Source organism: Uloborus diversus, chromosome 2, assembly GCF_026930045.1.
Source record: "Uloborus diversus isolate 005 chromosome 2, Udiv.v.3.1, whole genome shotgun sequence".
Lineage (NCBI taxonomy): Eukaryota > Metazoa > Arthropoda > Arachnida > Araneae > Uloboridae > Uloborus > Uloborus diversus.
Window position 1 is genome coordinate 32,759,104 of NC_072732.1, and position 23,616 is coordinate 32,782,719.

Genomic DNA, 23,616 nt, shown 5'->3' on the forward strand with positions numbered 1-23,616 from the left:
ATTTTCTATTGAGCTTTCCATTTAACTGTTTCAAGTGAAGTGTTTTAATACCCTGAATTTCTCATAACATACTTTTAATCATAATACATACGCTAGTTTGGTAACTGTTATTACTGAATTTTTGACCCAATGGTAACTTGTTATTATTTTGAATGTAACCTCTCAAATATAGCAGAACAAGTTAAAACCTATTTTTTGCTGTGCAAGTTTTTTTTAAATGTCTTTTTTTTTCCATTCTATTTTAGCAAGATTCCAATAAAAGGTATTCGTTGATGAATATAGCTTCAAATTTAAATCAGTTAACAACTGCTGTAGAAAACTTAACACCTTTGGACATACATTATGTTGCTGAAATCATGGAAGATATGGTTGAATTTCCAGTGGAAAAGAAATCGGTAAGTGTTCCTGAAAAATGCTTCCTGGTGTTAATGTTCAATGCATATTCTTTCATTGGATTCTGTTTTCAAATTGAATTTAATACTGTGTTGAGCTTCGTAATTATTTTATTTTGACAAATATGTATGGACCTCGGAAGGGGGAGGGGACAAAATACTTATATTTGAATGATCTTTATTATATTTTTATGATCTTTTACTGGGGTCTGGCCGAAGAAAATTTGGGTCCGTTGGCGGACCCTTCACAAAAATCCGATCAACCAAAACAGACCTTTCACAAAATCCCGATCAACCAAACAGACCCTTCAGAAAATTTTAATAAACAAAAATGGATTTTTCTCAAATTGTTTATTGGCAAATCTCAAATCAAAATAACGCAGCATATTTCCGTGCATAAAAACGATAACGTTTGAAACCTTCTTGAAAGTTAAATTAGAGGGATCAACTTATACAAAATCTGTTAATTTTGCACACACACACACACACAAAAGAATCAGTTCTCTTGTGATGCTCCTGCAAGCGATAAATAACTATTACATGCTTGTTGTTGGTTTCTTTGAAAGAAATTAACAGCTGAAAGTCAGTTTGGTTTATAATTTTGCTTGTTTATTTTATGCAGAGGTGTTGTTGCAAACTTTTCTGAAAAAGTGTCACCCTTTTCTGAAAAAGTGTTATAAGCTCTTTTCTCCCTGCTCATGATTTAATAAACAATAATATGCAGTGAAATGAGCTTATTTGAACTGCAAAGGATAGTAGGGGTGGGGGGGGGGAATGTGATCGCTTCAGATAGGCTTACCAACTTCAAACTTATCGCCACTTAACACCTGGCGGTGCAATGTTTTACTGTTATTTTGGGAGAAAGTTATATGGATTTGATTTTTCGATGCTAAAAAGGATAATTAACTTTAAATAAACTCTTTTATTTACCATTTTTTTCTTTAGATACCTACCTTTTGAAAAACACAATTTTTTTACATCCGATATGAGAATCATATTTTATTCTTTTTTCAAGCTAACTTTGCTTTATTAGGATGCAAATAAATGAAAAGTCTCTTTATTTTTGTAACATCGCTTATCAGGGGTCGATCCAGCGCCAAATTGGGGCCGCTTTGCGGCCCCTTCACTAAATTCCGCATGGCAAAAGCGGCCCCATTCACAAAATTCCCCATCGCAAAAGCGACCCCATTCACAAAATTCCGCGTCGTAAAAGCAGCCCCTTCACAAAAATTTATAAAAAGGCAGCCTTTTCACAATATTTTTAACCGCAAATGTGTACGCATCTACGCGGGAGCCTCTTCCACCTTCCCCCATGTTATCTTTTTGCTTACTGCGTGAGGTGTTTTTGCTTGAGAGCGTCAGAGGGGGGACGGGAGAGGGACACTTGTGATTGGTAGCTTGTTTTCAGGAAAATCTTAAATTTTACTTTGATTACGCAAAATATATTTAGTATTAATTTGTGTTGAGTTTCAAAATCCAATTCTAAAATAACTTTACTTAAAATAAAATTATTTTACATGCTGTTTTTATATTTTTATTTGTTTTGAAGATCTTAATTTCCTTACATCGGCCACGGTAAACGAATTTTTCGCATTTTTGATGTTTACTGTACCTTGTTAAGAGGCAAACAAATAAAATTTCTTATATATTTACTAACATCATTAAATTGCAAAGTTTTAAACGAACTGTAAGAACGTCAAAAGTCAAAAAATTAAACGCTGAATGCTGGTGCAGTATTATTTTGGGTTTTAATTACTTTTAAGTTTTTCAAACACATACATGGAATCTTTAATGAGTATTTCACTTCTGTGTTAAGAAATATGTGATATCTTTGAGTCTGTTCATATTGTATTTATTAGGAGTTATCATTACGTTCAGCAGCATGTGCAATTTTCATTGCTCTTAATGTATTTGAGAGGGGCAAACAGGAAATCTGTTGTGAGACTTTCACCTTAAGAAAGTGTGCCTTGCATATGTATATTTGTAAAAAAGAATAAATGTAATGTAGGTGTTAAATTACGAATAAAATGTTAAGGGTCTTACTTCCCCCCTCCCCCCAGCGCATTTTCTCTTAAGACAGCTTTCAGGTATTCTTCAAGAACTTGCAATCACCCCTGAAACCTGTCTAGGGCTTTTCTATAACGATACGACAGCTAAAAATGCTTTAATATAATCTTTTCCAAGAAAAAAATCACGAGAAGGTCTTTTTTACAAAAATAAAGAAAATTCACAAAAATATTTTGCTTTTTCACAAAAATAACGAAATTTCACAAAAATATTTTGCCTTTTCACAAAATGGGGACCCAAAAAATAAAACCTGGATCGACCCCTGCTTATTTTAAGTTTTTAAAGCGGAATTCTATTTTCTTTTATGAATCAAAAATTAAAGTGCTGAATCAATGGTTTATTTTCTATTTATTTATTATTATTTTTTTGCTTCAACTGTGTCCAGATATCAATGATATATTTATCATAGGACTCTAAAATGCAGTTCTAAAATTAATTTATCAAAAATATTTATTTTACAAGCCTTTTTTATCTTTTGATGCCTTTTTTGTTTTTGAGAATTGCGATCTCTTTGCATCTGCTATGGGAATCTGATTTTTCAAATTGTCGAGATTTAGTACGCTTTGTTAAGAGGTAAACAAATAAAATATTTTTCTATTTTTGTAAAAATCATAGAGTTTATAAGTTTTAAACAAAATTGTGTGCTCTTTAACAGTGTCTTGGGTCAAAAAGTTAAATGCTGAACCCCTGGCCTGAATTTCTTTGTTACAATTATTTTAAATACATTTGAGTTCCGACTTATGCGAGGGATGCGTTCCAAGGCTCCTTGCGTAAGTCAAAATTTTGCGCTGTGGAAAAATGTACCTATGCAATTTTTTTTAGAAACATAACAAATTCTTTTAGGCACCTATAAACACCTCCTCAACTGTATATTACAGTTTCTTACATTCTTACATAAAGGACTAAACTTTTACTATAGGTATTTGAAAAATAAAAAGGTGCGCAAAATGAATGATCAATGGGAGAGAAAGACCTAAATAAAACAATACGGTACGCACAGTATGTAGTAATAATAGAATGCTGCACTATAACAGTACTGTACAGTAGATACAGTAATAATATTTATGAGTTGAAAAATTAAGATGATGATGATTTATGCTTCGTTATCAGATCGTTACCTAATACATTTTTAAATACGCTTGCTCCGCCTTTTCTTTTATAATGTTTCCATTTATGGCAGCAGTCCCTCTTCCTTATCTCTTCAGTTCATAATACAAGAGCAGCTTTCATTTTCAAAATATTTACTTTGCTTAGACATTACTCTGCAAGCTTCAATATTGAAACTAAGTTCTAAACTTTTACGAATATCTTTTTGTTTTAGCTTCTTAATTGCATGTATGGTCGATTCACTCATACTTGTTGTTGTGCTACCGTCGACCTTTTGTAGTTGGTCAAGCATATCAAGAATCTTAACACCCTTTTTGTTTGTCAGAAACTTTCTTTTTTGTCCCATCTTCACAAACTTAGGATGAAACAGCACACTAAGATGCCGTTATATTTCATCAACTTTTATATTTAGAATGAAAAAAAGATAAAGGAAAGATATTGAGTGGTTTTTTGATGCACTTACAGCCCAATGTGTAAACAAATTTGGTGTGAGAACTTTCGCTGTCAGTGATGCTAAAAGGATGTAATAACATTCCGGAAATCAGTATTTAGTGACGAATAACGAAGCTGATACTTCCTTCAAAAACAATTCGTGTTGTGGACTCTGAATTCGTGTTAGCTATAAATTTGTTACTCATGAAAAATTCATGTTATAGCTGTTTTGCGTAAGTCGAATCGCGTTGTAGTGAGAGTCGACTGTACTATACATTTAACATTTCTAGTATAATATAAATACTGATACTTGAGGGGTGCCCATTTCCCAGAGAGCAATGCCCCCCTCCCCCCAATACTCCAAAAACACTCAAGAGGATATTCTCATTAGAAAAGAGGGAAAACAATCGACTTTTAAGTGTCAATGATGCAGTTTGCGCCATCTCAAAAGTCTAAATTTTGTTTTTACAAAACAAAATTTTTTTTATATTTTTTTTGCAAAATTTTGTTGATTTTTCACAAAATTATTTGATTTTTCACAAAAAATGAACCTTGTGCAAAATTCTGGACAGACCCCTGATTTAGGACCTTGAAAGTTGTTCAACTTATTTTTTCTGCTCAGTACAAAATTCCAGTTATGAAATTTTGTTGAGCACTTCTTCATCATCATCAGAAGTGAAGTTCATTTTCACTTCTTCAAGTTTCAAAAAATGTTTATCATACATGTAATTAGCATTGACATTTTTATGATTAAATATATTCATTTATTTATTTTTTTCCCATGATCTATGAATTTAATATTGGTTATAGATTTGATCTGAAACTACTAGATTTTGGCAAAAATTAACCCATTATAGCTTTTTTATAGATACCCAAAGTTCAGTTAAGAACATTCTATAGCTTTTTTGCCGTTGTTGTGAACAATCTATTTTGCTACTGCTTTTGGTGATCTGATGTATAAAATAACGGCTTTAGTGACACATAAAATGCCATCTTCCTTAACATAAGTAAGAAATGTTAACAAAACCAAATTATTTTTTTAAGGAATTACTGAAAGGTTTTGTATTGTAAAGAACCTTATTTATGTAAAATCTTTGAAACACATAAACATTTGTTGCCTTTTCAATGTCGGCTCTCCATGAATGTCAAGTTGTGAACAAACTTGCCATAAATAAGGATGGCTCCTTGTTACTATCTCCTGCTCCAAAATGGTCAGAATGTTGCTGGCTTTGAAATTTTGGTTAATTCATTACTCTGAGCTAATTTATTTACTCAAAAATTGAACATTCTAATCAGGATTTTGAAGTTAGTGTTAATTTTTTGTATGTATATGACCCATAACCAGAACATTTTTGCAAGCATTTAAAAGAAGGCTAATCAATCTTATTTGACATCTTACTTGTTTTCTAGGGCACTTGATAGCTGGGTGAAAAATGATAGCTTGGGGGGGGGGGCAAATGCATCATGTTTCTCCCAGGACTGTGCATTGCTATTTATTTTAATCTCTTACATTGTTGAATATATGAAATTTTGTGTATAGTAAGTGACTGTAAATGTACGTAGGTAGGTAGCTCCTTTTTTTTGAGATACAAACGTGTGTCGGCTACTTTAAATGAGTTATTACTTTTTCTGAGATAAGATCTTCATTGTTGGTTTCTCAATTGCAACTTATAAATTATATTTGTCTATGTGAAACTGACTCTTAAAAATCTCAGATTAGAAACAATTTTGAGTACAGGAAAAATATGTGGGCAGTAAAAACATTGTGAAAAAAAAAAAAAAAAAAAAGTGTCAATAATTTTTCTTACTGATTTGTTTAAAATGAGCAAGTAACTTATTTTAAGTTATGTACCTCAAACCTTATGTTTTTACCTGTTAAATAACTGGATTGAGATATGTCCCCGGAAGGGGAATGTAGCAGATAACAATTACACTTTTTTCATGATTTCTAATTAATGTATTTTCCAACTGTTGGTATAAATCTTTAAAAAACGTTTTTTAATTAAAAAAACTGAAGTTTTTTTAACAGTTTTATTGTAAACATCTTTTACTATAGGATGTTCTTTATCCTGTTATACAAACCTTCAGCAACATCATTGAAGCAGCAAATATCATTAATTCTGGGCAATTGACAGCAGATATTAACAGGTATTTTTTTTTTTTTTTTTTGTATTCACCTTATATTCCTTTTGTGACATTATTATTATTTCATCGATTGTAAAAATAATGTATTAATTTTAATGTTTTGTTGTTATTACTATTGATGATTACTTTAATATAATATACTCATTTTTCAATGTGTCCTTATATCTTTTTTCCATGGTTGTACTACTTTTAAACACAATTTTTAAAGTCAGCACAAAAGCAATAGAATCATAAGTAACCATAATTCCGTAACAAATGTAGATTTTTAATGAAACTAGGTCCTTCAATAGCTTTCGTATACGTAACAACTTATTTGTGTAACATTATAAATGTTTCATTCTCTACTTTGAGTGGATTTTCTGAAAAATGTAAATAAAATGTAGTTGCACATCATTTTTTCTTACGTTTGTTGCTGATTTCAAAAGCTATGTTTAAATGTTGTATGAATGGTGTTCAACGAAAAATTGTTTTTTAACTTTTTAGAGCAGTTTCTAACTGCAGATCTGATGCTGGTTTTATTTATTTTTTCAAAAATATTGTTTTTGATTATTTGATTTTTTATTTTATCTTACTTTTCTAGATCATTATTGTAAAGGGTGTCCCAAAATTAGCGCAAAATTTGAATTTGGCAATAAATTATGGGCAATCTTGAAAAAAAAGAACAATTTGGCAGCTGAGGGTCTAGGGTTATTACAAATGGAGCGTTTTCATTATCGAACAATTATTTGAAAAATAATGAAAGTTTGGGCGGGTCAAGCAGTTTACTGTTATTGGCGCTCGATATCGCAATTAGGTAATGCGCAGGTGGTTGTGGGATTGCTGACATAGACGTTTGACTTCAAATAACCCCATAGGGAGGAGTCTAATGATGTAAAATCACACGATCTAGGGTACAATTCATATCACCGAAACGAGAGAGTACACAAACAGGAAATTCCTCATGCAGTGATTGAATTGTTTCGCTGGCTGTATAATAACATAACACTCCATTTTTACTAACCCTAAACTCCCAGCTGTCAAATAGTTCTTTTTCCGTGGCTGCCAGCAATTCACAGCAAAAATTGTGGCGAATTCAAATCTTGTGTTAATTTTCGGACACCCTTTATTTCTATTTCTTTCTGGGTATGTTTGTGTAACACATTTAGTTAATTCAGTATTCCAAATTTTAATGAGGTTTTTGTATTTATTACAGAGTGCTTCTTTCTGTGAAATCTATGATAATGTCAATGCACTTAGAGAACAGTGATTTTCGAGAGTCAACCAAAAATATAGCAGTTAGTGCATTTTCATTGAACAGCTCTATGGATAAAGTGGCATTAACTGCTGTTCTGATGGATTCAAATTTAATTCTTTCATTTGATGAAAATCCATTTTATTTTGAAGCTGCCAGTACTATGAAAGATTTTGAAGCTGCTGTTGAGATACCTAGAGATTTTGTAACAAAAAGTGTAAGGGAAGGTGAAAATCATGTATTCTTTATGATTGGAAAGAATTTTTATTACACCGAGTCTGCAAAAGTTGTGAGTCCGTTAATTACTGTTTTTGTGGGAGAAAAACCTAGGTATGACATAGATCCTCCAATCAAGATGCTTTTTAAAGTAGAAGTGGTAAGTTGATGTCTGCATCATTTAATTTTTTTGATTTTAGAAACTGTGTACATCAATACACATTTTTGCTTTGTGATAAAAATTTTCTTTGGCACTGTTAGAAAATTTTCCTCTGACTTAGGCGTAAAATTGGGAGAGTAAAAATAAGTATTTATTCTTTGTTGCAGAATGTTCTGCTACATATGCAAGCATGATGTGAGTTTATGATAAACACAACACTAAGCAAAGGTATTTGGAATGCAATGACTAGCTTAGCTACTTATGCTCATCCTTTGCAACAGTCTGAAGAAAGAGAAAAGCATCTCTTCTTGAGAATGCCTCACATGATCTGTTTCAAATAATTCATATTTAACTTGTATAGGTTCTATGGCGAAACTGTTCTGTGACAGGTGGTTTGACTTCGGTAATTAGTAGGGGAGTGTGGGGCATAGTGAGAGGCCTGGTACAGTGAGACAGAGCTAGTTTTTTGAATTTTAAGTTATAATCTGGAAATGATGTTAGGTACCCATGCAGCAACTGGTCAGGTGGATTCTGGAATATGAAGTTGTTGCTTGTGTTTGCAATTAAATGATCGTTATTTTTGTGATTTCAGGCAAGATATGTCTTTTTCTTGACTCTTGCATGCATCAATTTATAGCATTTTCTTTCATGAATTAAATTTATCCACTTGATCACTTTCATTGCTCTACTTATGTAGCTAATTATCATTAAAAACGTTTAGGATAGACTATGAATGAACTCCTTAAAATGTTGAATTAGAAGAAAAAGACTAAGTCTGGTACAGTGTTGGGGCAGAGTGAGACAGTCCAATTGTGCCCTATCCTGAATTATGATTTGTAAGGAATGGTTTTTAAAAATTTTTATATGATCTAAGAATTTTCAACTTGCTGTTTATTTACTTTACAGGTGCAAATTAAACCATGTTAGGCAAAAGCAGGGAAATTTTCTGACAGTTCCATGAGAAATTGATAGATCATAATCTGTACATTATAGATAAAACTGTAATAAAAGAGTCCTCTTGCTCTAGTGTAGCAATGAGCATTTTCACAGGGTCTTACAGTTTCAGAGGATATCCAAAAACCAAATAGAGAATAGGTTGAGTAATAAAGAAAGAGCATAAAATGGGTAGAAGTATTATTGCAGGTGATACTCCTGGAAACTTTTGGAATAATGAAGCACAAAAGTTAGAGAAATGAAAAAAAAAAAAAGGAAAAATATATTAAATGGGGGATCTGATATTTTATCAGACCATATTGACATGTGCAAAAATCTACCTTCTGGGTTTGAAGAGCTAGATCATGGGACACCGTGAAATTCTGATAGAATTCGCCCTTAAACAGAATTTTTTTATGTTGGAAATGATCTAAAGGTAGTTGATTATTTTTACATCATGTTTTTTTCTTGTTCTTTTTTAATGTTTATTTTGTTTACTTAAAATGTTAATGGAAATTTTTGTAATGGTACACTAAGTAAATTTTTCCAAAAGCATTAACCTAGCATTCATTATCAAAAAATGGTTGCTAAAAGGTATATAATTGTGTATAGATATCAACTTCAATTAACTTGTTATGTATACAAACAGTTCTCTCTGTTACTTAACAATTATTTTACGCCTTCTTTTCATGTTGTAATATATAAGCAGTGTTCGTAGCTATTTCAGTCTCAAAATTTCTAAATCTATTTTCTGTCACAGGTGAGAGCTGAAAATGTGTCTTCACTGAAGTGTGTTCATTGGGATCAGAAATTAAATAACAGTATGGGAGACTGGTCTTGGAAAGGATGTTTTTCTGAATTGCGAGATAATATACTTCACTGTTCATGTGACCACCTTACAAGTTTTGCTGTTGTTTTGGTAAAATTTTGAGCTCTATTTTCTGTTTGTATTATTTACTTCCTTTTTGGTTGTCATCAGTTTTTTAATATCTAAGTTTGAATGAACTTTTTTACTAGGCGTCATTTTTGTCATCATTAGTGGAACTAGATGCTGAGCTAATTGGGACTACCGAGATACTAGTGGTCTTGATTAGCTTGGATATTCAATGTTCTATTGCATTTATATATATGTGCGTGTGTGAATAACATTTATTAAAAATATACTTGCATTACAGAATTTTTGTCATTCTCACACGGGAAAATTTAACTACTCCACTTGTTATGATTTCTGTAACAGATTTCCAGTCTATGTGTATTTTAGAGTGGTATATACAATAAATGTAGTCTTTCAATTAATAGGATTAATTTCATGTGAAAGCAATGTTTTCTCCAACTTAATCAGAAAGGAAAAGCTTTGTTTTATTTGGTTGCATGTTCAGAAAATCTAATAACTAAGTTATATTTTTGCTCTCTAGTGTATAACTGTTTTAAATCTAAATTTCAGTTATTCTTATTGTAGTTTGTTAGAATATAATTTATTTACGATTAAAATGTATTAATTAATTATCATTTTTCCAGGATCGTAATGGAGACATATTAGTTATTCATCAGAGGATTTTAAGCACTTTAACATTCATTGGGTGTTCTATCTCCTGCTTTGGACTTATCATAATCATTCTCACATTCATTTTATTTAGGTAGCTTTACTTTTGTATTTCTTTATTAAGTGTTTTGAGGCTTTTAATCATTTTAAAATTAAAAGAAAAGTAATATTTTTATGTGCAAACTTTTAATTAGTACTAATTTTCATTTACATTATCTATTGACTGCTTGAATTTAACATTGCTAAAAATCTTGAATATATGCCATACAATAATGGCACATCTCAAAAATAAAGAAATTAAAAAAAAAAGGAGTGTTTCTAATAATTGATTTAAAATCTGAATTTAATGGCATTTCAGCAGAGCCCCCCCCCCCCTCCAAGTGTTTTGTAAGACAAAACAGAAGATTTTTTTTTTCCCTTTCTAATGTCAGAATTGGGAAAATAAGTTTTTGAGTCTTAATTTTGTAACTATTAAACGAGTGAACTATTTGAAGAAATACAGAAAAGGCAATTTTAGTTCTTATTAGTTGCAAAGCATACTTGAAATTGAGACACTTATTAGGACTTCCTGCTTTCTTTTCTAATTCAAATCATAGCCAAGGCAGGCTCCTTGTCAGTTTAGTAGACTTTTCCTCCCCCCCCCCCAAAAAAAGAAAAACCTTTTATAAAACTTACACTACATTGATTTCGAGCCGGGGACTCTCCAAGGGCAGGGGGCCCCTAGTTTGAGATTAGACTAGTATTTGGTTACCAAGACATGCCAAATTCAGCTCTTTGCTACAAACTGAGTAACAAATGCAAAAATCCTGATTCTTTTACAGGATAAATATTTGTGACTGATATGTTTCATCATGTCTTGCCATTTACTTAATACCGAATTCAGTACTTTAGAAGTTCTTTTCTTATTGCTTGTTTATATCTTACTTCTACTGCAGACTGCTAATATCTTAAGCATGAGAAAAAATATAACACCATCGCTACTCGATTTAATTATCTGCCCTACTTGTGATTGAAAAAAAGTTTGTTTTGAGAACTATTTCATTGTGCATTTGTTTTTAACTTAAACAAAGTATGTTTTACTAAGTTATAAGCATTTTGTAAGACTGTGCAATCAACAACTGAAAAGTGCAAATGAAATGCTTTAAATAACTTCAAATGTTCTGGAGTCTTTGAAAATTATTTAAGTTTTTGAAATTCCTTGAAAAGTACTTCAATTTTGTTTTTTATCAAATAAATAAAGTATGGACTATCCGGATGACCAGAATATTAACTCTTTCACTACTTATTTTCTTAATCTCTGTACCATTTCCTCTAAACCATTTTGTACAATTTTTACTATAGGGTATTTGATGCAATTGAAGGTGGGGGGATAATGGCAAAATGATCAAAAACAAACTACACTAAAAGCCGATATGAACGAAGAGTAGCGTACCCACAGGGGAAGCTAAGGGGCTTAAGCCCCTCCCAGAAGCATGAAGACAAACCCCCTTGACCAAAGAAAGCCTAAAATTGCGTTTTTTTTTTTTTTTTGTTTGGTTTTGAATTTTGGAAATTTATCAAGAGCGAGCACTCAATCCCCAACCCCCATCTTAATTTCATCAAAGATAACTTTTTTTTTTCAATTTCTTTAAAATCGAAAAATTTCCAAAATATAGGGCCACTTACTTTCTTTTTCTCCTCTAACTGGCCCAAAAATTGCCTAAAATGAGATTTAGGGACTTATTACCTGATCAGAACTGTAAAATTCCTAATGTCACAAAAAATGGTTGAAAATTGCACATTATTAAAGACTTCGATTTTTAATATTTTTCAAAGGTAATCTGAACGCTTTCTCTTTACTTATATCAATAATGACATCCTACAATTGCGTTTTTCCTAATTCATTTCTAAAACATTTCCAGGGAGGGTTCTGCACCTCTCTATTCACCTAGCATTGCTAAAGATAGCCTAAAATTGTATAAAAACCTCATCTTCAGACATTTTCAGGGGCGATCCCAACCCTTATAGGGAATCGAAGTTAATGAAAAATTGACTATGATTTTGAAAAAATTTAGGAATTTCTCTAGGGAAAAGTCTTTAAACTTCAATTCCTGTCCATTGTTGGCCTCTAGAACAGATTTTTTTTTTCTGGAATAATTAGTACTTCCCGACTTTGAAGAACAAAATGCTTCTAGTAAAAATCATGTACCTTACTCTGAGTGCACAAATTAAGACATGAAATTTTAATTATAAATCTTTATGTGCATTACTTATTTGATGACTTTTAGTATACTTAAAGGAGAAATGAATAATTTTAGTCATGAAAATAATTTTTTTGAAACGCAACACAATTTTGTTTTTAAGAATGAACTCTATTTTTTTGCTGTGAAACTTTTTAAAAAATCGAGCTCAAAATTTTAAGCTTTTTTCAAAGTTGTTAAATCTTTTCATTAATATCTGCACTATTAGAATTACAGTTAAAGCTACATTAACAATCTGTTACTAAAATATTGCTTTTTCAAGGCAGAAGGAAGTATTTTTAAAGGCAGATTTGGCAGTAAAAATATCTCCAATTGACAGGTTCTGTTCTATAAAAGATAGAAGAAAGTAAAAGAAACGATTAATTTGAACTTATGCATTTTCATGCCTTATCAATTGTACTTTGAAAGGAAATAGAAACCCCTTTCTGTTTTATGCAATACGTTTACATCTGTATATGAATTTAAAATATGTTTTTAAATTAATGATCATAGATAAATTATCAAACACGCTGCAAAACAGGTATGTTTAAATATAAGGAAACAAATCAAGTTTGAATGATTCCTATGAATAATTGTTGGCAAAATTTGTTCTCTCTTTTACAGAGCTATGAATATTAAATTTTATTACTTAGTAATAAAATAGTAATGCAATTTTTAACTCGTTTGCCTGCTAAGCCAATGTATCAAACGTTTCTCAAACCAATTCACTTTTAAAAGTCTTATAAGTTTGATAATATTGTCAACTATATGAAAGTATATTAGTAAATTTTTCAGCTCTAAGTATTTAAGGAAGTAATAAGCATTTATTTTTAAAACATACTTCAAATCTTTTAAGAAATGTAATGCACATTTAGATTTATTATTTTACTGAGATTATATAAGGCTCAGTTTTGTTTGCTTCAAAAGCTTTCTTGCTGTGATAGTTTCAGGCATTTTCCTACTCTATTGTTAATTTTAAAAAATGCTCTCATGAGAGCAGTTTTTCTAAGTTAGCTTAATTCCATATATTTAAGCTTATTCTAAATCATGTAGACGTTTATTTTGCCAATTTCAATTAATATAGTTTTTTTTTCTTTTAGAAAATGGAGAACCAATATCAAAAATAAAGCCTTGTTTAACTTTTCACTAGCTTTACTGAGTTTCTTAATCATCTTCATGTCTGGAGTTGAAGTAACAAATTCGAAAAAGTTATGTGTGATTGTTTCAGTGCTTTTGCATTATTTTTTGCTCTCATCATTTGCGTGGATGCTTGTCACAGCAATTTTGCAGTATTATTTCTTGGTCAGAGGTCGTAAAGTGCTTGATGTTTCCTACCTAATTCAAAAAGCTGCAGCATTTGCATGGGGTAAGTAATTATTATTACAAAAAGAAAAGAAAAGCACTTCCCATGACATACTGTCATGCTAGTATAATTGTTTAAACTTCTTTTTGCACAGAGAATTTAGAAATAATAGTTTACACTGATAAGAGGGGGTTTGTGTGCCAAAAATTTTTGGTTGTCGCTCCAAAAATTCTGGGCTGGCAACACATTTTAAAACTGAAAAATTATTTTTAAAAATGTAAAATATTTTTTTTTCAATGATTTTTGTATGCATATTTAAAGTGTTTTCTGGGGGGGGGGGGATCTACCCCATGGGGGAGATTTCATGCAGACACTTTGCAATTGAAGTTGAATTCATAGAGGAAAGGATGAACTGATATGGAGACCCTATGCAGTTTGCTAAAGATCAAATCAAACTACAGTGCCAAAAAAGAAAAAAAATCTTTCAACCTAACCTAATTAACCGAAAGAAAATAATCTATCACCCTAACTAACTTTATCTTTCAAGCAATTGGAATATAATTTGAAAACTTATAAAAAATTAAGCTGTTAAGTGCATTTTTGCTTAAAATGTAAAAGTTTTTCCCAAAAATCCATAGCTGTTAATAATTTAATAATAAATAAAATCATTTTTAAATAAATGTTATTGAAATAAAAATTAAAATAAGCTAATTTTTAAAAAGATTTTAGTTATAATTATTACAAAAATCATGTTTACCAAATAAAATGTGTGAACTTTTATTCCAACTTTCAAAATAATTGAAAGGATGCAAAAGAAACTCAAACATGTTAAATTTATAACAAAGCATGTGGTCAAACATAAGGTAAAACCTCTTTACCTGTTTGTTGGCTTCCCAACATACATTAGTACTTGTTCATAGTAAAAATTACAAAAAATTCAATTAAAGTAGTAGAGATTTTCTTTTTGAAAATAACTTTTATATTCAAAATAAATTAAAATAGTCTGGTGAAAAGAACAATATTACACAAGAAGTAATTTGTAGTGAAGTACAGGCGCCCCTCATATAACACGTTACTTCTACAACACGGTTTCGATATTACACAATATAAAACTTGAATTTATAAGTACACGGTTTTGATGTAACATGAATTTTAAAAAAAGGAATTTAATTTTTGTTCAATACACTGTTAAAAAACTTATGGTAATAACTGTAATATGATTTTACTTTGTTTTTATGAAACTTTTACGATAAATTGTCTTTGGTTCAAAAGTTTGGTTTCACCTTATAACACTAAATTTTAATTTTTAAATACACTTTATTTTTCTCATCAGTGTTTTAAAAGCAAAAATATTTTGTTTCCAATTCATTGTAAGAAAATAACATTAGTATACAGGCATAAGATAAATTTGGCAAACGATAAATAAAAAATGAAATCGAAACAAAATATGAAATAAAATAAATAGAATAGTTCTATTTATATTTTATTTTATACAGTCGGACCTCCAAATGTCGAAGTAGCAAATTGCCGGAAAAAAATTCGTTATATAGAAATTTCGATATATAGAAACAATCTTATTTTAGCCTAAAAATCTCCTAAAACATTAAAATTAAAGCTAATTTTTGTGAATGAAACCTAATTTCTAATTTATAGGAGCATCGGATTAAATGAAAGTTAATAATTAAAAAAATAACAGAAATTACATTTTTGCGCCTTCATACTTCGGCAATTCAACTTGATACGCAACATTAGGGGATTTTCGTTTTGACAAATCGAGAGAAAAGTAAAAAATTAATCTACTTAACTTGAATGATTTTTACTGCAGCTAAAACGACTAGGAATGATAATCAACAGACAAAAGGGATGACTTGAAACTGATTTTACAATGTTACTGGTTACAACTAAAATATTTGAAATAAGCTTGAGGGAATTTAAGAATTCTAGAACAAAACAACGACCTATCTACACATCCCTCAACCCCAGATTCCTTATGAGTTTCGTAGCAACCTTTAGTGAACATAAATTTCTCCCCTAACCTTTATTTTTCATGAGACAAAGTCTAAAGAGGAAAAAAAATCTACAAATGTCTCGAAAAGAAATTCGATATATAGAGATTTTTTCGATATATAGAAACAATTTTTCTATGTAATGAACGTAGAAATTTGCTGTGATTTCGATACATAGAAAATTTTGATATATGGAGGTTCGACTGTATTTTGTTTTGTTGTTTTTGCTCAGACGAACTTGATTGCTCGAGAAAAGCTCAGATTTTTCTTTCTTGTAGAATGCGTTTTGTTCTTAGTAAAGAAAAGCGAATAAATTTTTTTCATGTTGTGCATAAAAATTTTAATTTGAGATATGTACAATAATTAAGTTTTATCGTTTATAACAACTCTCATTTTAAAATCAGTGGGTTTTTGCATGTTCTAATTACCAGTTTTTGTAAGTATGCTCTATTGAAACGAAATTTCAGCTATTATAAAATTTGCACTTTATGACTTTTGGTTTCGATATAACACGATACGCATTCCTTGATTTACATTATTTCAAGGTCTCATATAACTCGGTTTCGATATTACACGGAACATGATTTTGATGTAACACGGTACACATTGACATGATTTATGGTGTGTACATGATTAGTTAGGTTAAAAAATAAGTAAAAAAACCATTTTAAAAAAAGTTTCTTATAACACGGTTTCAATACTACACGGAACGAATTAACCATGTTATACAAGGGATGCCTGTGTATGTTAAATTCATCTAAAACTAGTATGTTGTGGCCATCACGAAACTTTCTTCTATATCTTTCTTGTGAATTCTGATCAATCCCTATGCTTGAAAAGAATGCAATATTCCCAGCAAAAAAAAAACTTGACGACCGTCCGAATTCCTGAATTCCCGCAAAAGCAAAGCAAAGAACGACTTGAAAGTTATTTTAAAAGCCTTGCTTGAATTAATTAGATGTTTTATTTGTTAACAAACATAAAATGGCAACAGTTATTAATTTTAAATCATTGCGATAACATTTCCGATTATCTCCCGAAAATTAAAATCACGTGAAATAAGCAGACGAGAATATTGTAATTTATCTTTCTTATTGTTGCATTTATAAAGCTATTTTTATTAACACAAAAAAAAAATCAGACCCCCATGGAGCGATTGGCGCCAAAATTGAAACAACGCCTATTTACAAATAGATTCACATTTATTCCAAATTTCATCCAGAACGTAGCATTACTTCTTGAGAAATGGCACTCACAATGAAAAAAAAGAACATTCGATTGCGCCACCCCCTTTTCAGCTTTTGACACCAAAATAAAATCAGCTCTTATACCCACTAAGGTCTACTTGCCGATAAATTTTTCTTTCATTCCGTTCATTATTTCTTGAGATACAGCAGTCACAATTGACGACAAAAAACGTTCTATAGCTCAACCCCCGTTTGAGTTATTGCCACCAAAATTGAATCAGCACCTGTTCCTGTTAATGGCAACTTATGGTCCAAATTTTGTTTGATTCCGCCAGTTACTTCCTGAGGAATAGCAAGCACGCGTAACTCAAAAAACGTCCCATTGCTCCACCCCCCTTGGAGGAATTCGCGCCAAAAACCAATGGGCACAAGTTCACATAGGGGCACATATGTGTACCAAATTTCGTTCGATTTCGTGCGGTAGTTTTTGCTGTAGAGCGACCACAAAAAACTGGTCACACACAGACGTGACACACACACATACACACATACATACACACACACATACATACACACACACAGACAGACAGACATTTTCCAAAAATAGCCGAAATGGACTCAGCACACCTCAAAACGTTCGAATCCGTCAAAATTCGAAATTCGAAAATTTGCACGAATCCAATACTTTCTTCTATATATTAGATATAGAAGAAAGTAAAAATGATTTTCAATTCAGCAATAATTCAATTTTGCATTTATTCTATTATTGGATGTCTTAAAAAGGGATGGGGAAAGGAGAATTTACAATTTTATACGTGTTAAATAAGTGTGTGTGTGTTTTCTTTGCTTTTCAGCAATGAAAAATGAAATTAAACTGCTATTTATGAACTTTTCAAGAATCTTTTTCAATATCAAAATTGCAGTTTTGGCACAGAAATGCCGAATTTACCCTTTTTATGTTCGGATGCATTAGTTATAGAGCATTAGCTCGGATTTTCTACTTCTGTTTAATGATGCATAGAAAATGTTGATTTTATCAAGTTGTAAGTTTCTCAATATCTCTTAAACTTAGCTGTATATAATTTGGTATATTTTTAAAGGACTATCTCTCTCTCTCTTTATTTTGAGCATTGAGGTATTTTTTCTGCATTCAATGAGCTCTTTTAGCTGCTGCTTAACGATTTCTTATGCAATGGAATTGTGTAAATACCTCAATGATATAATTTTAAAAAATATTTCATTAACTACTAGTTTAAGTATAGTGTCTCTGGTATTAGAATATTTCTCTCATTTTATATAGGAGTACCTCTTTTCTTCATTGGGATTGTTCTTTGTGTTAATTATGAGTACTACATGGATACGCAGAAGTAGTAAGTCTTCTAAGATCATTTCTTTAGAAAGTATATATTTCTTTAAAAAACTTCATTTCATTTTTTTTTTTTTTTTTTTTGTGAATTAAAACTATGGAAAAACCTTTCTAGCATGGCCACAATTGGTCTTGCCAAAAGTGGATGTTATTGACTGAAACAAAATTGAATTATTTTTGAGCATGGCATCAAGTATATATATTCGGTAAGCTTGCCAGATTTTTGAAATGTTCAACTGGGACACCAGAATGATCCCCTCTCAGCGTTGCAGATATTCAAAAGCGTACACACGTTTGACCAGGTTTTAGAGGGCAGTTCATTCTTAATGACATGAATAAATAGTTACTAATTATGAACCTAAACCAGGGGTAATAATATATTAGGTTTTTTTTTATTTTCATAAGTAAGTCATAACCCTTTGAATGAGGAATGAAAATTTGAACAATATTTGCATGTACTTGTATTTATTGTATACATTGTACTTGTATATATATGTATATATATATATATATATATATATATATATATATATATATGTATATGTATATATATGTATATATATATGTATATATATGTATATATATATATGTATATATATATATATATAAAATTAAGCAAACAGAATTACAAATATTAAACAAATTATAAATAACAAATGATGATAAAAAGGAAAAATGCAAACAGCAATTAAGTTGGAATAGAAAAAGAGTGAATCCAGAGCTCATCAGCCGTGGAGGATCTATTAATTATGGTCAAAAGACCAAAATTTTAACTATAAACTAGAAGAGAATGTTCAAGCTCCAGTACATTTAATATAGAGTAACAATGGGCAAACGCACCACTTGCTAAGCTAAAAACAATAATCTAGAGCTCAAACCTAAAACTAAAAGCAGGGGGTTTCGCCTCGACTAATTAGGAAAACAAGTTCCGATAATTAGCCTTCCACAGGACAGTACCTGCCAATAACAAAATTGTCTTACCTTGAAATCCGCGTAAACAAATCCAATCCATTGTTCAGCCTGATAAAAAAAACCAATCCATTTGTCAACAAAACATTAAAAACATAAAAACATATCCCGAAATCGGTCCATAGACATACCGAGTCGCCTGTTTCGCACGTGTAAACATTGACATTTCGCTTCCTTTGAAACTGTTTAACTGTGTAAATGTATGATACAACCGTGACAAACCATTTTTTTATGAATCACCGTGGTGGATGAATTTTACACGTGCGAAACAGGCGACTCGGTATGTCTATGGACCGATTTCGGGATATGTTTTTTAATGTTTTGTTGACAAATGGATTGGTTTTTCTATCAGGCTGAACAATGGATTGGATTTGTTTACGCGGATTTCAAGGTAAGACAATTTTGTTATTGGCAGGTACTGTCCCATGGAGGGCTAATTATCGGAACTTGTTTTCCTAATTAGTCGAGGCGAAACCCCCTGCTTTTAGTTTTAGGTTTGAGCTCTAGTTTATTGTTTTTAGCTTAGCAAGTAGTGCGTTTGCCCATTGTTACTCTATATTACATGTACTGGAGCTTAAACATTCTCTTCTAGTTTATAGTTAAAATTTTGGTCTTTTGACCATAATTAATGAATCCTCCACGGCTGATGAGCTCTGGATTCACTCTTTTTCTATTCCTACTTAATAGCTGTTTGCATTTTTCCTTTTTATCATCATTTGTTATTTATAATTTGTTTAATATTTGTAATTCTGTTTGCTTAATTTTATATTTACTTGGCTTTTTAGTTTTGCTGCGTTGCGCATCTATGGGCTCTTGGTGTGGTCTTTTCAATATTTTTCACTTTTATTATTATTATATATATATATATATATATATATATATATATATATATATATATATATATTGTACATGTATACATTGGCTTGTATTTTTCAGGAAAAGCTTTTTTTGGTTTTAATTTGGAAGAATCTGATATTAAGTTTACATGTCAATGTTACAAATGACAAAGTAATTATACTTTTTTCGTAATCTATTACCAAATTTACCTTTTACTAGGACGTGAAGAAAATCGGCCGAGACGCCGGGATTTTTGTCTGAAAACTTGGACTGTCCCAGTCGAACCGAACTGGGACGTCTGGCAAGCATATATATTGAGTCAATATTTTAAGTTATGAGAATAAATCCACATATCAAAATAATTTTCAGTTGTTGCCACAAAACTTTATAGTCTTCAAAGTATGCTCCTTGAGTACCAACACATTTCTGCACTCAAGTTTTCCACAGGTTGTACTCTCCCTGAAAGTCAATAAACAAAAGGTCCTTCAGAACACACTTATAGGCCATTTTAACAGCATCTAGGTCTTTGTGGTTGCATTCTTGGAGCACGGCTTTACTCTGAGAAAGAGGAAAAAGTCCATAAGGTGCAATGTTGGGGCTGCTGGGAGGATGCAGAATCATGATGCCATTTTTCGTAAGGTACTCTGTAGCCACGAAGCAGGTTTGACATGACGCATTGTCATGATGAATCTCCCCATAAGCACCAATTTCTGGTCACACTTGGTTGCCCAATCTGTTCAATCTTTTGCACAAAATTTTATTGCTAAGTTGCTGCATTTTAATGTATGCTGTGAAGGATATTTCATTTGCCGTCTTTCACAGAGCGTAGGAAGCATTGAAAACTCGCCTGCAGAAGTATGTTGATACTAAAGTTGCATGCTTTGAAGACTACTAAAATTCTGTAGCCACATCTATAAAACATTTTGATTGTAGATTTTTTCTCGTCACTTAAAATACAGACTCTGTAATATGTCAATATAAAGGTCCAATATCTATGTTCTGCAAGTGCTAACTGTTAATTGTAAAATAATTAAAATGAACTGTTACAACACTGCTATTTGCCTTTTTTCAAACCTTTTTCTAAATATTGACCACAAAAGAAAAAAAAAAAAAAAACTAGTGGCAAATTCAACTAGAGGAAAAATTTCTTGGACATTTTTGAAGGTTATAGAAGCTATTAAATTTCACTACTTAGTTAATCAAGCAGTTTGCTAATTAAACATTTAGACGCTGAATTTTAAAATAAAAAGACAAAATCAATATTTTGATTTAAAAAGTTTTTTTTGTTTGTTTGTTTAGTTTAAATTCTGTTTACATCTGAATTTATTTTGCAGTTGCTTGTTATCTGGAAATATTTCATTCTACACAATGACATTGCCAGTATTATTGATGTTGGGCATTAACTTTTTAATTTTTGGAAGCATTTTGTACACTAACACATGTGGGAGGCCATCCAGTGATCAGCTAAGAAGCAATCAAGATCAGAAAAAAATTGCAGTAATGAGAACTAAAGCGTTATTTTGTATCTCAGTTCTTTTAGGTATGTTTTGCACCCTCAAAATACAAAGACAAAAATGCTCATTCTAAATTTGTATGAAAATAATTATTGCTGTTCTGAAGGTAAGAGTAACAACAAAACAGAAATTAAAAAAAATAAAGTTCAGAAAATTTTAGAGAATTTTTTTCAAAACATTTTTAAGAGCAATGGCATCCTGCAAATTACAGAGGTGGAAAATCAAAAATTCATTTCTGTATCAGCTTGGTATCAGGAAAAATGTCAATTTTGTATCAGAACGAACACTTTTGTATCAGAATGAGGTTTTGTATTCATATTGTAAATTCATGATTTCGTAACAAATCTTTACTTCTGTACACTGTCACTACACAGTTTGAAGCAAATACAAAACATTTGTAGCAAAAAACCCAATTTGGTAGCAGTATTGTAATTTTAAAAAAAAGTGCAAAAACTACTTTTAGCAAACGTACGATTAATCAGAAAATACATACTTAATTATAACTTTAACTTAGCCAAAAATTGATAGGTCAAATTTGACCATGTTCTACTTTACCTATCATGATATGTGTTTAGAGTGGTATTTTTCTATGCCAAAATTTGTTAAGCGGAAAAAAATATGAACTATCAACAATGATATAATAACTTTCATATAATTCTTCACCAAAATGTGATAACTCTACATGTTTTCTTTTCACTCACCTGAAAAGAAGACAAATTTTTTATATCAACTTTTGGCAAACAACCAGAGTTTTCTTAGTAGTTGTTTCAAACATTTGCCATATATTTATCTATAGCATTACATGACACAGACAACAATTAAAGGATTTCAGTTTAAAAATGCCTTTTGTACATTTATTACATACAAAGCTAAAGAAAGAGAGAGTAAAAAACCCTTCAAAAAACATATTTGCAGTTTCTAATTGTTACAAAAAAAGGGGGGGGGGGAAGATACTAGTATAAAGATGTGAGATTCTTTTTTACCTGGTAAAAAAAAAATACTTTTTCATGGAATTTAGCTGACTTGAAAAGCAGTTTTTGGCTGGGGGGGGGGGGAACATTTCTTTAACAGAAAGATTTGAAAATAAAATTTAAAATATTACATGGCTTAAAGATTTATTTAGAAGAAATAAAAGTTTAAAGTTTTATACCTGAACATGTCATGAATTTAATTTAGAAACCATTACATAAATAAGTTATTCACATACAGTGGACTCCCGCTACAAAGCGATCCGACTTACGCGAAATGGCTAGAATGCGAGTTTTTCAGGAGCAACGAATTTTAGAGCTAAAGCAAATTTCTCGCTCTCAACACGAAAATATTTGGAAAGGAGTCGTGATGCAATGTTTAGTAGCCAATAACAAAGCGTTGAGGCTTTGTTATTGACTACTAAATATTGACTTTGTGAATGTACTTTCATCCTTTCAGCATCACTGACTATGCAAGTTACCCTGCACCACACAATAAACATAGCTTTATTAATGTGTATATATCACTACTCCTCATTTTTCATTTATTTTAAATATGAAAGGTGATGAAAAATTGTGGCACCTAGACACGCTGTTTCATCTAAAGTTTGAAGATGGAAACAAAAAGCGAAAAATTGCGACAATTTTAGAAAAGCTAAAGATTTTTGATACACTAACAATTAGAAAGTGGGTCGAAGGTGGAACGACAATTATGTATGAGTGAACTTTTATACGTATAATTAAAAGTCAGGAGAAGTCAATCCTGACCTTAGTTTTAATATGCAGCTCGCAGAGTAGTGTTTAAGCAAAATGCAAACAATATGAAGTTGGAATCTGCTCTTGTATTGTAAATTATAGAGACCCTGAAAGAGGGATGTTACCATGGTTGTAAATGTTATAAAAGTAAATGGGAAACTAGTGTATTTAAAAATATATTAGAATAACAATCTGATTGCGCAGCATAAATCATCATCTTCAATTTTTAAGTTATAAATGTAAGTTATTGTATCTATTTTTACAG

At 31.0% G+C, this 23,616-nt stretch overlaps 1 protein-coding gene across 1 annotated transcript in view; it reads left to right on the forward strand.

Annotated features, from left to right (window-relative positions):
• LOC129235174 (uncharacterized) overlaps positions 1–23,616 on the forward strand; it is a 71,347-nt gene that overhangs the window by 33,079 nt on the left and 14,652 nt on the right. Inside the window, exons 14-21 of the mRNA XM_054868862.1 lie at positions 246–395; positions 6,055–6,146; positions 7,336–7,750; positions 9,444–9,602; positions 10,202–10,320; positions 13,546–13,811; positions 18,242–18,311; positions 21,448–21,653. Coding sequence (XP_054724837.1) covers positions 246–395; positions 6,055–6,146; positions 7,336–7,750; positions 9,444–9,602; positions 10,202–10,320; positions 13,546–13,811; positions 18,242–18,311; positions 21,448–21,653 — 1,477 coding nt within the window. The remainder of the gene's footprint in view (positions 1–245; positions 396–6,054; positions 6,147–7,335; positions 7,751–9,443; positions 9,603–10,201; positions 10,321–13,545; positions 13,812–18,241; positions 18,312–21,447; positions 21,654–23,616) is intronic.